The sequence below is a fragment of the Ornithorhynchus anatinus genome, chromosome 18 (genome assembly GCF_004115215.2).
Source record: "Ornithorhynchus anatinus isolate Pmale09 chromosome 18, mOrnAna1.pri.v4, whole genome shotgun sequence".
NCBI lineage: Eukaryota > Metazoa > Chordata > Mammalia > Monotremata > Ornithorhynchidae > Ornithorhynchus > Ornithorhynchus anatinus.
The window spans coordinates 15,036,930-15,051,850 of record NC_041745.1 but is presented as its reverse complement, the minus strand read 5'-3'; the positions used below and the strand labels follow the sequence as shown (position 1 = coordinate 15,051,850).

At 56.0% G+C, this 14,921-nt stretch overlaps 1 protein-coding gene across 1 annotated transcript in view; it reads left to right on the top strand.

Moving 5' to 3' along the window:
* RAB11FIP5 (RAB11 family interacting protein 5) overlaps positions 1 to 6,519 on the top strand; it is a 50,615-nt gene extending 44,096 nt beyond the window's left edge. Inside the window, exons 4-5 of the mRNA XM_029083461.1 lie at positions 2,862 to 3,045; positions 4,394 to 6,519. Of these exons, the coding sequence (XP_028939294.1) occupies positions 2,862 to 3,045; positions 4,394 to 4,609 (400 nt within the window). The 3' untranslated portion in view covers positions 4,610 to 6,519. The remainder of the gene's footprint in view (positions 1 to 2,861; positions 3,046 to 4,393) is intronic.
* Positions 6,520 to 14,921: the final 8,402 nt, after the last annotated feature.

The following is a 14,921-nucleotide window of genomic DNA, read 5'->3' as shown; positions in this document are numbered from 1 at the left end:
TAAGTGTTTACTCTGTGCCGAGCACTGTTCTAAGCGCTGGGGGCTACAAGGTCATCAGGTTGTCCCATGTGGGGCTCCCAGTCTCAAACCCCATTTTCCGGAGGCACAGAGAAGTGAAGCAACCTGCCCAAAGTCACCCAGCTGACAAGTGGTGGTGCTGGGATTAGAACCCATGACCTCTGACTCCCAAGCCCGGGCTCTTTCCACTAAGTCACGCTGCTTCTCTAGCAGGATCAATCAATCAGTCAATCGTATTTATTCAGCACTTACTACTTGCAGAGCACTGTACTAAGCGCTTGGAATGTACAGTTCGGCAACAGAGACCATCTCTGCCCGACAACGGGCTCACAGTCTAAACATAATGATGGTATTTAAGTGCTTACTATGTGCCAAGCACTGGGATAGATACAGGGCCATCAGGTTGTCCCACGTGGGGCTCCCAGTCTTAATCCCCATTTGCCAGATGAGGTAACGGAGGAACAGAGAAGTGGAGCGACTTGGCCCAGAGTCACACAGCTGACAAGGGACGGAGCCGGGATTAGAACCCACGACCTCTGACTCCCAAGCCCGGCCTCTTTCCACTGAGCCACGCTGCCAGGATGCCACTCTTTGGCACCGAGTGGGCTAGGCCTATATCGGACGGAGGGAGAGGGGTGGATCAGATGCCTTATTCGGCCTCTGGGATTCTTGGGCTCCTTTACCAAGGGCGGGCCCGGGCCGTGGGGCGGCAGGACAGAGGATGGGGTTTGGGGAGACCGTTATGGAGACTGGGGGAACGTCTGGCCGACGGTTGGTCGGCCTTAAGCGAAGCAGCATGGTTTAGTGGCTAGAACCCGGGCCTGGGAGGCAGAGGGTCATGGGTTCTAATCCCGGCTCTGCCGCTTGTCCGCTGCGTGGCCTTGGGCGATTCACTTTGCTTCTCCGGGCGCCAGTTCCTTCATCTGGAAAATGGGGATGGAGACTGTGAGCCCCGCACGAGACAGGGATCGGGTCCAATCTGATTTGCTCGTATCCACCCCAGGGCCTAGTACAGTGCTTGGCACGTAGTAAGTGTGCTTAACAAATACCATGATGATGATTTTTATTTTTTTCTAAAGGGCCACGGGAACCATCGGAGACAGATGTGGAAAGGTTGAGATAGGATAGCTGGAAGGGGGCGGGAACTGGCTAGGCCAAGGCCACAGAGATCTTGGCTGGGAGTGGGCCCGCGTCCGTTCCTCCCTCTCGCCCCTAGCCGCCTTAACCCTCCCTGGCTCATGAGACGTGGAGACGGACCATCTTTAGTCATCCCCTGAGCTAGGATGGCGATAGGCCCGGGCCGAGGCTTCGGGCTCAAAGGAGCTTTTTGGATTATCCGCAGCCTCCGGTTATCCGGGCTTCCTCAGGCCCCCCCAGGCCGGGATTAGAACCCACGTCCTCTTTGACTCCCAAGCCCGTGCTCCGGCCACTAAACCACGCTGCTTACTTGACTCCGGAGAGGAGGGAGAGGAGCTCGGTGAAGCTTGGGGAATCAAGCTCATCCTGCAATAGGAGGGACATAAATGAGACAAGAGGAAGAACTTGGATTAGACCCCGGGTCCTTCGGACTCTCCCGGGCCCATGCTCTAGCCCACTAGGCCACGCTGCTTCCGTTCAGAGCGGAAAGGAAGGGCGTGAAGCCCCGGGAGCTGTGGGGTTGGGAGGAGGAAAGGATTTGGGCCCAGTGGTCCTCTGGCTGGATGAGCATCTCCCTCCCCTCCTCTTGAACTCTGTCACTGGGGATGGGACAGGAGGGTCTCCTGGCGGGCTGAGGCTTGGCAGTTTGTCAGCCATTTTGAAAGAGCGCCGGTGCGGGTGTCGGGAAGGGCATTGAGGAGCGGCCCGGGAGGGGAATGAGTCTGGTGGGCTTGGGTGGGCAGGCTGAGGGACCCCCACCATCCTTCCATCTTGACTTGGGTAACGTTCATTCACTCGATCGCATTTATTGAGCGCTCACTGTGTGCAGAGCACTGTACTGAGCGCTTAGTGGACGGAGCGGGGCCAGTTCGGTCACTGCAGGGGCAGGGGGCGTAGCCCCCACCATGGTACCCTTGGGGACCCGGCACTTGACTCCCCCTCAAGTACACAATGGGACGGACCCCGCCGATGTGAGGTGGGGGGGGGGGGGGGTCACGGAAGGTGCCGGTGGGGTGGAGAGTGAGTGAAGGGGGGTGAATCAAGGAGGACTTCCTGGAGGGTGACGTGACGGAGCGGGAGAGGATGGCAGAGGGGAGCAGGGGTGGGGCCTATGGAGGGCCCGGGTCCAGGGATCCGTTCTAGGTGAGCACTGCTGCTGGAGTGTGAAGGAACAGAGAGCTCTGTCAAGGCCAAGAGTTGCGGTGTGAGGGTTGAGCGTACTGGACGTCGTGAGAGAAAGAAGGGTCTGGTGGCGGGAGGGTGGGGTGTAGGCTGAGCCCCCGGATTCGGTGCTGCCCCCCAGCTCCTCCTCGTTACCGATGTTTGGGGGCCGGGGAGCTGGAGAGAGGACACCCCCAGGGAATCTGAAACCGTGTGAGCAACCGGGAGTCCCGGGAGATCCCTACCAAGTCCTCTCTAGTCAGGTGAAGGTCTAGCTTATCCATCACCATCTAACTTATCTGTTCTGGTGGCCAGTCTCCTCCACGGTCAAGAAGTTTTTCCCCGAGTCCAGCCTGACTCCCTTCCGCCGCGGTTTAAGCCCGCTTCCTCGGGGAATGCGGAAATGGATTGGAGTTTCCCTTCCTCCCCTGAGTCCCTGAGGAGAAGGGGCTGGTGAGAAGGGGTGGGGTGAGGGGGAGGAGGGAGCCTCCCCCTCGAGACCTGAGCCACCCGGGGGGGTTGACCGACCCGTCCCGTCCCCACAGCCCTCACCCCGTGAAGCCCATCAGCGCGACCCCCTCGGACGGCGGCGGCGAGAAGAAGCAGCACCGCTCCAGTCTGACCACCGCCCTGAGCAGCGGCCTGGAGAGGCTCAAGACCGTGACCAGCGGAGGCGTCCAGCCCGTGGCCCCCGCCCCCCAGCAGGACAAGGAGTCCAAGAAGCTGAAGGTGAGGGCCCCGAGGGGGATCCCAATCAATCGGTGGGATTTGTTATTATTATTACTACTACTAATAATAATGATGATGGTAGTGGTTAAGCGCTTCCTACGTGCCAGGCACTGTTCTAAACACGGGGTAGACGGTCATCAGGTTGGACACCGTCCCTGCCCCACGTGGCGCTCATCGTCTCAATCCCCATTTTACAGAGAAGGGAACTGAGGTCCAGAGAAGTGAAGTGATTTGCCCAAGGCCACACAGCAGACAAGTGGCAGAGCCGGGTTTAGAGCCCATGACCTCCTGACTCCCAGGTCCAGGCTCTATCCACTAGGCCACCCTGCTTCTCATGAGTGCTCACTGTGCGCGGAGCACCGTACTACCAGCTGTTTCTGTATCTACCCCACTGACTGGAACTCTCCCAAGCAATCAGTCCAGTATTTTATACAAAGTTCTCAGGAAAATCAGTTGATTTACTTGATTGATGAGGGGGAGTGGGAAGTAAAGGAAAAGCCAGCGAAAGAGACCTCGATGGAGCAGTCAGAGAGGGGTAGGAGGAGAATGAGGAGAGGATTGTCAGAGAAACCACGGCTAGGTAGCGTTTCCAGGAGAAGGGGGTGGTCCCCAGGGTCCACAGCTGCTTTGAGAGGCTGAGAAGGTATTAAGATGGAGTAGACGCCGTTAGACCCGGCAGCGGAGCTACTTGGTGATGACCTCTGAGAGGGCATTTGCGATAGAAGGTCAAGGAGGGAGCAGAAGAAGAAATAGAGGCAGCGGGTAAAACCAACTCGTTGAGGGAGCTTGGGTGAGAACGGTCGGGAGCAGATGGGGTGATGGCTGGAGAGTTGCGGGGTCGAGGGAGTTATGTGTTTTAGGGTGGGAGCCCCTGGAGAGTGAGCAGTGGAAGGTGGAGGTCCAGGAGGGAAAGGGGCATGTGATTTTTTTGTAAGGTGGGAGGGGATAGGATGGAGGCTGAGGTCCTTTAGTCCATCCCCCTGCTTCCAGACAGGGTCATCCCAAATCAGCCTGGGTGGAGCCCCGCTAGCTGTTTAGGGCCCTTATCCCCGCCCTTCCCTCTTTCTCCACTATCTACACCAGCGCTCAGAACTGTGCTTGGCACCTAGTAAGCACTTAACCAATAACCCAATGATTATTTTTTATTATTAGTTATATTATTACCGCACACAGTAAGCGCTCAATAAATACGATTGAATGAGTGAATGGGCAGGGTTTCCGTGAGACCGACTGGGTGGTGGATTGCGGGGGGGCGGGTCGAGGTGAGTTTTCCCGCCAAGGGGATGACTTGGGGTTGGCCCGGCGGTTGGCTCCGGGTCCCGACGGCCCCCGTCCCTTCCCTCCCCAGGACCCTTCCCCGTCGCTGGACGGGTCGGCCCGTTACTACCACCTGACGCACGACGAGCTGATCAAGCTGCTGCTGCAGCGGGAGAGAGAGCTGAGCCAGCGCGACGAGCACGTGCGGGAGCTGGAGAGTTATATCGACCGGCTGCTGGTACGCATCATGGAGCAGTCGCCCTCCCTGCTGCAGATCACCCTGGACCAGCCCGGGGCCTTCCCGTGACCCCCTCCGCCCCCGCCGTGACCCCCGGGCCCCGCCTGCTAGAGCCACACGTCGACATCGGCCTGCCGCCCGCCCGCCGCCATAGCTCCCGGCCTCCCTTCCCCGTCCCCGAGGGGGTCGGGCCGGGGCAGACCTCGCCCCCCTTCCCAGCGCCGCCCGCTCCCCGCCGTAGTCCTGCCCCGGGATTTCGGGCCTAGTCCGGAGGTGACCCCGTCTCCTGACCTCCTCCCTCCTTCCCCGGCCCCGCCGCTTAGAACCCCACCGCGGCACCGCTCCAGACGTTCCCGCGGGGAGCGGCTACGGCCCTCGAATCCGTCGGGGTCCTCCGCTGAGCCCCTTGCCGCTGGAGGAGGGGAGGACCAGGGGCTCCGTCCGTCCCCTCGCCCCTCCCGCCCCGGGGTCCGAGCTGCCAGAGTCCCCGCGGACTCCCCGGGGAGGGTCCTCGGTCCGTCCCCGACCTGCACCGACGCCATCCGTAGGTGCGCTCGGGATCAGGGTTCACCAGGTCTTCCTCCTCCTCCCCCTGCCTGAGGAACCGCAGCCGGAGTCGGGGGTGACCGCGGCCGGTTGGGGTTTTTATTGCTCTGGATTCCCGTCTTCCTGTTTGGTTGCCAAAACCAGACCGTGTTTGAATTTAAGGAAAATGTGCCTTTGCGTGGGAGTGGACGGGGCTGGGGGTTGGGGAGAAAAGAGGGGCACGGAACCCCGCCGAGGGCCCTGGCTGGGGGCAAGAGCTGTGTGCCCCCCGGGACCGGGCAGAGGGGATCTCCCCCCACCCCACCCGGGTTTTCCTGTCAAAGCTGTGGCCGTGGGGGTCTGTGGTTTGGGGGAACCACAGCCCCGCCCCCATCAACGTTCATGAGGGAGGGAGGAAGGAGCGAAGGCAGGGAGGGCCACGCTAGTCTGAGCGGCTGGGGTCAGAGCGAGAGCTGAGTCCCAAAGAGTCCTGCCCAGCCACCACAATCCCCTGCTTCCGGCGGAAGGGGAGGAGACAGCCAGCATCGTGCCCGACCTCGACCGCCCCCCCCCCGACCCCAGCCCCCGCCAGGATTAGGGATGGGGCCGGCCACGCTCCTCGCTCCTGGGTCGTTGCACTTCGGCCTAGCTCTGTTTCCCGCCGCCACGTTGGCTCAGCCGCCTCGCACTTTAAATCCCCCTTTTCCCCCATCTGTCCGCCCTGGGCGTATTCGCCTTTCCGTCCTGTGCCACCCCCCGGACGCCCAGCTCAGCCCCCGCCCCTGGCTCCATCCAAGTCCCCTTGGCTTTACCCTCCCCAGGTCCGACGTGGGGCTTGGAAGGGCCGGGGCGGGGGGCCGGGACCGGCAGAGTTCCACTGTGATTTCTCTCCTCCACACCCGCTCAAACCCCCAGGATGGGGTGGAGTGAGGGCAGGACCGAGGGAGCACAGACTTCAGGGAAACGCTGAGCTGGGACTTGACCGGACCTGCTGCCTCCTCTCCCTCCCACCCGTACCCCTACAGCCCGGCGTAGCTCCTGGACAGCCCCGGTGCCGCCTTTCGTGGCTGGCTCAGAGGAGATGGTGCCCAAGGGCCTCCGGGACCTCAGAAGGGCGTCTGCTTAGGCGTGGGGAGGGGGTGGGTCCGCTCTGCCCCGGCAGCTCCCTCCCCCAGCGCTGCTTATCCTCAAAGGGGTTTAGACAAGGTCAAGACTAGGCTCGCAGAGGGGCCCCAAAGACGATGTGTCCAGCGTGGCCACCTCGCTGTGATGGCGGGGCGGAAGGCTCAGATCCCACAGGAACTGTCTGTTCTCCCGACCTCTGACCTCCGGTGGCCAGGGGAGGTGGATTTCTTGCTTAGTGTTTGTCTTCCTAGTTGCCAGCCTGGTTTGTAAAGAGCTTTGTTCTTCCCGTTTTGAGCACTTTAAGGAAAATAAAAGTTAGTTCATGTACAGCTCGCCTACTCAGTCTGTCTTTGGTGGGGCCTGGGGAAGAGAAGGTTGAGGGTGAGGAGCCTGGAGAAGTCTGGAAGCGGATGGGGAGGAAGAGGGTCCCCACAGACCTCAGTCATGTTGTCTAAGCACCTGCCTCTGGTGTCCCCATCCCCTAACCCATTCTGGGCAGGGAAAGCTCTGTGGCGAACCCACCCTTGGGGTAGGAGAATTCTTAAGACTGTCCCCATCTAAACTGTCTCCCCCCAGACTGCAAGAGGCACCTCACTGCCTGTCATCTTGCATCCCTCGATCAGTCAGTTGTATTTATTGAGCACTTACCGTGTGCAGAACACTGTACTGTGCGCTCGGGAGAGTATAAATAACGGACACGTTCCCTGCCCACAGTGAGCTTACAGTCTAGAAGGTGAGACAGACATTAATGTAAATAAATACATTACCCATATGTATATAAGTGCTGTGGGGCTGGGAGGCGGGGATGAATCAAAGGAGCAAGTGAGGGTGATACAGAAGGGAGTGGAAGTAAAGGAGAAGACAAGGAGGGCTTAGGGAAGCCTTCTTGGAAGAGATGTGCCTTCAATAAGGCTCCGAAGCAGGGAGAGAGTGTCGGTTATGAAGAGGGAGAGAAGGGGCAGGACATGGGTGAGGGATCGGGTGAGATAGACGAGATTGAGGTACAGCCAGTGGGTTGGAATTAGAGGAGCGAAGTGTGGGGGCTGGGTTGTAGGAGAGTAGAGAGGTGAAGTAGGGGTGAGGTGGTTGAGCGCTTTAAACCCGATGAAGGGGGTGTTCTGTTTGATGAGGAGATGGATGGACAACCACCGGACGTTCTCAAGGAGGGGGGAAACACAGACTGACGTTTCTGTAGGGAAATGATCCAGGCAGCAGAGTGAAGTATGAATGGGAGTGGGGAGAGAGGGGAGGCAGGGAGGTCAGCAAGGATAGAGTGATCGAGGTGGGATAGGATAAGTGCTATAAGTGCTTGGATTAACGTGGTAGCGGTTTGGATGAAGAGGAAAGGGCGGATTTTAGCGATGCTGTGGAGGTTGAAATGACAGGATTTAGGGATAGGTTAAATACATGGATTCAATAAGAGTGGAGTCAAGGATAATGTCAAGGCTACGGGCTTGTGACACAGCAAGAACGGTGGTGCCCTCTACAGTGACGGGAAAGTCGGGGGGAGGACAGGGTTTGGACGGGAAGATAAGGAGCTCAGTTTTGGCAGCACATCCAAGTAGAGATGTCTTGAAGACAGGAGGAAATGTGTGAGACTGCAGAGAAGCGGGGGGGAGATCAGGGCTGGAGTTGGAGAATTGGGAATTATATGCATAGAGGTGATAGTTGAAGCCTTGGGAGTGAATGAGTTCTCCCAGGGAGTAGGTGTAGATGGAGAATAGAAGGGGACGTGGAACTGAACCTCGTGGGACCCCCTCAGTTAGGGGGTGGGAGGCGGAGGAGGACCTCCTTAAGGAGAAGGAGAATGAACAGCCAGAGAGAGAGGAGAACGAGGAGAGAACAGTGGCAGGGAAGCCAAGGTTGGATAATGTTTCCAGGAGAATGGGGTGGTCCATAGTGTCCAAGGCAGCTGAGAGGCCAAAGAGGATTAGAACGGGGTAGAGGCCGGTGGGTTTGGCAAAAAGAAGATCGTCGGTGACCTTTGAGAGGGCGGTTTCTGTGGCGTGAAGGGGACGGAAGCCAGATTGGAGGGGTCAAGGAGAGAGTTGGAGGGGAGGAACTTGAGACAGAGGGTGTAGACAACTCATTCTCGGACGTATTGTGTGGTGGGGGGGGAGAGATGGCAGGAGGAAGATGGGGCTATGACTGAAGGGGCGCCTTGGGGTTGAGAGAGGGCATTTTTAGGATAGGGGAGGCACGAGCGTCTTCCAAAGCAGTGGGGAAGGTGCCATTGGACAGCAATGGTTGAAGACGGGGGTCCGGGAGGGATGAAGAGAGGGGGTGTTTCGATAAGGTGCGAAGGGATAGGGTCGGACATGCAGGTGGAGGGGGTGGCTTTTGCGAGAAGGCAGGAGACCTCCTCTAGAGGTACACCTGGAAAAGATGGGAGAGTTCATTCATTCAATTGTATTTTTTGAGCGCTTGCTGTGTGCAGAGCACTGTACTAAGCACTTGGAATGTACAATTGGGCAACAGATAGAGACAATCCCCGCCCAACGACGGGCTCACAGTCTAAACGGGGGAGACAGACAACAAAACAACACAAAACAAATAGTCTGGTGAAGGAGGGGCAGGGGAGAATTTAGGGAGATCATGCCTGATCATTTTGATTTTCTCAATAAAGAAGGGGGTTAGGTCAATAGGGGCAAGAGATGGGGGAGGCGGGGCGGAGAGGGGGTTAGAGGAGGAAGTTAAACCTCTGGAACAACTGGCGAGGGCGATGGGTGTGGGTGTCAGTAGGGATGGAGAAATGATTTTGCCGGGCAGAGGAGAGGGCAGAGTTAAAGCACGTACAGATAAACTCGAAGCGGACCAAGGTCGGCCTGATGTTTCGATTCCCGCCGGCAGCGCTTTCTAGTTCGGGCGCAAGAGCAAAGAAGACGGACTGTGCGGGTGATCCAGGGCTTTGGGATAGTTGAACGAGAGGCTTTCCGACCGTGTTGGGCAGGGATTGTCTGTATCTGTTGCCGAATTGTACATTCCAAGAGCTTTGTACAGTGCCCTGCACATAGTAAGCGCTCAGTAAATATGATTGAATGAATATAGGGGAGCAAGTGAGTTGAGTTCGAGAAGCAGCGTGGCCTAGTGGCAAGAGCCCGGCCTTGGGAGTCAGATGACGTGGGATCTAATCCCAGCTCCGCCATTTGTCTGCTGGGTGACCTTGGGCAAGTCGCTTAACTTCTCTGGGCCTCAGTTACCTCATCTGTAAAATGGGGATTAAAACTGTGAGCCCCACGTGAGACAACCTGATCGCCTTGTATCCCCCCCAGTGCTCAGAACAGTGCTCTGCACATAGTAAGCGCTTAATAAATACCATTATTATTATTATTACTATTATTGTTATTATTAAATGTTGACCCAGGCCCTGTTGACCTGTGCAAACCAGGCCAACCTGCTGGGCTGGGCATAGGCTGCCTGACAAACTCCTTGGGAAACAGCATGGAGTTGTGGCTAGAGCCCGGGCCTGGGAGTCAGAAGGTCATGGGTTCTAATCCCGGCTCTGCCACTTGTCTGCTGTGTGCAACCTTGGACAAGTGGCTTCACTTCTCTGGTTCTCAGTTGTCTCATCTGTAAAATGGGGAGTGAAACGGTGAGCCCCTCATGGGACAGGGACTGTGTCCAACCCGATTTGCTCGTATCCGCCCCACTTAACAAATGGACACAATTATTATTATCACAGTTATTATTATCATTAGTGACTCTAGACGGTCAACACATTGCGGACAGGGTGCGTGTTCACCAACTCCGTTGTATCGTACTCTCCCAAGCGGTTAGTACAGCGCTCTGCACCAAGTAAGTGCTCGATGAATACGATTGATTGACTCTGGTCTAGAAGGCCTACTGGGGTGAGGATGAAGCGCCCCGAATAACCCACCTCTTCCCTACTTCATTTCCTCTCTACCCCTCCTGCCCCCCGACGTCCCCAAGCTCTCAGGCCAATCTCGAACTCTACCCTTAGAGCATCACGTTTGCTGTTTCGTCGACTTCTTGTCTTCTCTTTCGCCGTCGAGTCGTCTCCTACCCACAGCGGCGGCGTGGAGCATCTCCCCCAGAGCGTCCACCTCCACCTGCAATGGTGGTGGATTTCTCTCTGACCTCCCTTCCTCCTCTCTCGCCCCGCTCCGGTCTATTCTTCACTCCGCTGCCCGGCTCATCTTCCCGCAGAAACGATCTGGGCATGTCACTCCCCTTCTTAAACGACTCCAGTGGTTGCCTATCGACCTCCGCTCCAAACAGAAACTCCTCACTCTAGGCTTCGAGGCTCTCCGTCACCTCGCCCCTTCCTACCTCTCCTCCCTTCTCTCTTTCTACCGCCCACCCCGCACGCTCCGCTCCTCCGCCGCCCGCCTCCTCGCCGTCCCTCGGTCTCGCCCGTCCCGCCGTCGACCCCCGGGCCGCGTCCTCCCGCGGTCCCGGAACGCCCTCCCTCCTCGCCTCCGCCAAACCGATTCTCTTTCCCTCTTCGAAACCCTACTTAAAAATCACCTCCTCCAAGAGGCCTTCCCAGACTGAGCTCCTCTTCCCCCTCTACTCCCTCTGCCATCCCCCCTTTACCTCTCCGCAGCTAAAGCCTCATTTTCCCCTTTTCCCTCCGCTCCTCCCCCTCTCCCTTCCCATCCCCACAGCACCGTACTCGTCCGCTCAACTGTATATATTTTCGTTACCCTATTTATTTTGTTAATGAATTGTACATCGCCTCGATTCTATTTAGTCGCCATCGTTTTTACGAGATGTTCTACCCCTCGACGCTGTCTATCGCCATCGTTCTCGTCTGTCCGTCTCCCCCGATCAGACCGTAAGCCCGTCAAACGGCAGGGACCGTCTCTATCTGTTGCCGACTTGTTCATCCCAAGCGCTTAGTACAGTGCTCTGCACATAGTAAGCGCTCAATAAATACTATTGAATGAATGAATGAATGAATCCACACAGTTTTCTCAGTCAAAAATCCGGAAGCGGGTCTACCGTCGCCTCCTTCGGCGCCATCGACTCGAGTCTCCACCCTCGACTCTCTCCCGGGCTCCTACTGCCCGGCACGGACTCGCCTTCCGCTCGCTAGCCACCGGCCAAGCTCGGAACGGGTCGGCCTGTGCCGGACTCTCCCTCCCGTAGCCGAGGCTGGTGGAGGACGGGGAACTCTCCAGGTGCCGTCCCGAGAAGGGACGTTGACTTCCAACCCAAGCCTGCCTCTCTTCCGACTCTGTCTCCCACGCCCTTCACCGCTTTCCAGCCCGGACCAGACCTCGTTCCTGGATCCCTACCCGACCCGGCTATACGGGCTGACCGAAGGAGAGGGACCCAGTGGGAGATGGGAAGCAGGGGACCGGCTGTGTGACCCGAGACAGACGTCTTAGCCTCTCTGATCCTCCTTCCTGTATTAATAGCAGCAGGTGGCTACGTGAGCAAGATTGGTGTAGCCTAAAGATGACCTCCCTGGAGGGGGAGTAAAGAAATGGAAAGTTCTCCCTGCCCCTGCTTAGGTGCTTGGCATGGCCAAATGCGGATTTCTGGGGCTGGAGTTTGATCCTTCTGGAGAGGAAGGGAGAAGGGGAAGGTGACACCAGTGTTCAGCACAGTGCCTGGCCCATAGTAAGTGCTTAACAAATACCATAATGACATTATGGTTTTAATGGTATTATTTATGGCTGCGTGTTCGCCCATCCCACTTCATATCCACCAGTTCACTCGCCCCATCTTCAGAGCCCTACGAAGATTTCACCTCCTCCAGGAAGCCTTCCCTCGATCCCTCATCTCTCCACCCAATTTTCCCTCCCTGCTATGGCTGATGTGCTTAGTCCCACCTCCCCTAAACACTTAAGTAGAAGCGGCTTGGCCTATTGGCTAGAACCCGGGCCTGGGAGTCAGAAGGCCGTGGGTTCTAATCCCGGCTCCTCCACGTGTCGGCTGTGTGACCTTGGGCAAGTCACTTACCTCCTCTGGACCAACCTAGCAGGCATTAGGGTGTTTGCCTGATGGTTCGTGAGGTGCCCGCTCTCTGATGCCCGACCCTGCCTCTGGAGGCCCCCACCCCTAATCCAATCCCGGCGGTGAAATATCTGTGGAGAGAGCCGATCTGGGAAAGAGAGATCCCAGCTTTGGGAATCCGACCTCCCCCTCAATCCCAATCCTAGTTACCTCCCTGCTCTGCCATTTGTCAGCTGTGTGACCGTGGGCAAGTCACTTAACTTCTCTGTGCCTCAGTTACCTCATCTGTAAAATGGGGATTAACTGTGAGCCTCAGGTGGGACAACCTGATGACCCTGTATCTCCCCCAGCGCTTAGAACAGTGCTCTGCATATAGTAAGCGCTTAACAAATACCAACATTATAATAATTATTATCATGCCAGGACCCAGAGATCATTCAATCAATCAATCAGTGGTATTTATTGAGTGCTTATTAAGCGCTTCAAAGCAGCGTGGTCAAGTGGATAGAGCACGGGCCTGGGAGTCAGAAGGGTCATGGGTTCTAATCCTGACTCCGCCCCTTGTCTCCTGTGTGACCTTGGGCAAGTCACTTCTCTGAGCCTCAGTTCCCTCATCTGTAAAATGGGGATTAAGACCGTGAGCCCTATGTGGGACAGGGACTGTGCCCAACCTATCTTATATCTACCCCAGTGCTTAAAACAGTGCCTGGCCCAGAGCGTTTAATAAATATTATCATTATTATTATTGCTGGAATTATTATTCTCTGGGCCTCAGGTACCTCATCTCTAAAATGGAGATGGACACTGGGAACCCCACGTGGGACAGGGGCTGCGTCCAACCCGATTTGCTCGGATCTATCCCCGCGCTTAGTTTAGTGCCCGACACAGAGTAAGCGCTTCACAAATACCATAAATATCATTATTGTTTTTATTTCAATACGACAGAATTAGCAGACACATTCCCGGCCCATAAGGAGCTTACTCTCTTGAGGGAATCAATCTGCGGAAGGTCTTCTTTCCTACCTAGTCAATCGCCACCGGTCCAGGAATCTTGTCCCTAGAAGCCCATCCTCTGGAAGCTTGGCGTTGCGGGGAGTCCGACTGTGTCGACGGACGATGGGGGTCAGACGTCTGAGAAGCGGTGTGAGCGAGTGGATAAAGCAGGGCCTGGGAGCCAGGAGGACCTGGGTTCTAATTCTGCCTCCACCGCACGTCTGTCGTGTGACCTTGGGTAAGTCACTTCACTTCTCTTGAGCTTCGGTTCCCTCATCTGTAAAATGGAGATAAGAACATAAGCCCCATGTGGTTCAAGGACGGTGTCCAAACCAGTTTGATTGTATTCACCCGGGTGCTTAGTACAGGGCTTGGCGCATAGTACAAATACTATGATTATTATTATTATTATTGCCTTGTATCTATCCCAGGGCTTAGAACAGTGTTTGGCACATAGTAAGCGCTTAACAAATACCGTTATTATTATTATTATTACCTTGTATCTACCCCAGTGCTTAGAATGGTGCTTGGCACATAGTAAGCGCTTAACAAGTACCATTATCATTATTGTTATAAATAATATTATTATTAGGTCCCGATGAGGATTCAAGGCCCTGGTTCTGTGTTCCAGGCTAATGTCCTATTTTCTATTGTTATAAATAATATTATTATTAGGTCCCAATGAGGATTCAGGGCCCTGGTTCTGTGTTCCAGGCTAATGTCCCATTTTCAGAACTGTGCACAAACCCGGGAGTCAGAAGGTCATGGGTTCTAATCCCTTCTCTGCCATTTGTGACCTTGGGCAAGTCACTTTACTTCTCTAGGCCTCAGTGACCTCATCTGTAAAATGGGAGTTGAGACTATGAGCCCCACCTGGGACAGGGACCGCGTCCAACCCGATTTGCTTGTATCCACCCCGTCGCTTAGTACAGTGCCTGGCACCTAGTAAGCGCCTAACAAATACTATTAGTATTATTAATAACTTGGATCCATCCCAATGCTTAGAACAGTGTTTGGTACCACAGTAAGTGCTTAACAAATACCATTATTATTATTACAGTTGTTATTATTAGGTCCGGATGAGGATTCGGAACCCTGGTTGATTCAGTGGTATTTATTGAGGCGCTTACTATGTGCAGAGCACTGTACTAAGCGCTTGGAATGCACAATTCGGCAAGAGATGGAGACGATCCCTGCCCAACGACGGGCTCACAGTCTAACTAGGCTAACGTCCCATGTTCAGAGCCCTGCCCCGCCATTAGGAGTGCAGGATTTGAGGGTGAATGGATGGGATGGCTCTAGGAAGGCTTCCTGGAGGCAGCTGAGAGGAAGGACCAGGACTGGATAAGGGGTTGAATGAAACCTGTGCCTCTCAGATTCCCTAATCTTGTCACTCCCCTCGCATGAGAGACAACACTGGGCTTGAAGACCCAGGGAATTAGTTAAATTGGGCCCACACGGTTCCTCAGTTTCCCCAAATTTGATGGAGAAATTCCCACATCCACCCCTCAGGACTTTCTCCTCTTTTCCTCTCCATGGAAGCAGCATGGCCTCATGGACAGAGCCCGGGGCCAGGGAGCCAGAAGGTCATGGGTTCTAATCCCTTGTCTCTGCCTTGCCTTGGGCAAGTCACTTCACTCCTCTGGGCCTCGGTCCCCTCCTCTGCAAAATGGGGATGAAGACGGTCAGCCCCATGTGGCCTTGTATTGGGAAGCAGCGTGGCTCAGTGGAAAGAGCCCGGGCTTGGGAGTCAGAGGTCATGGGTTCGAATCCCTGCTCCGCCACTTGTCAGCTGGGTGACTGTGGGCACGTC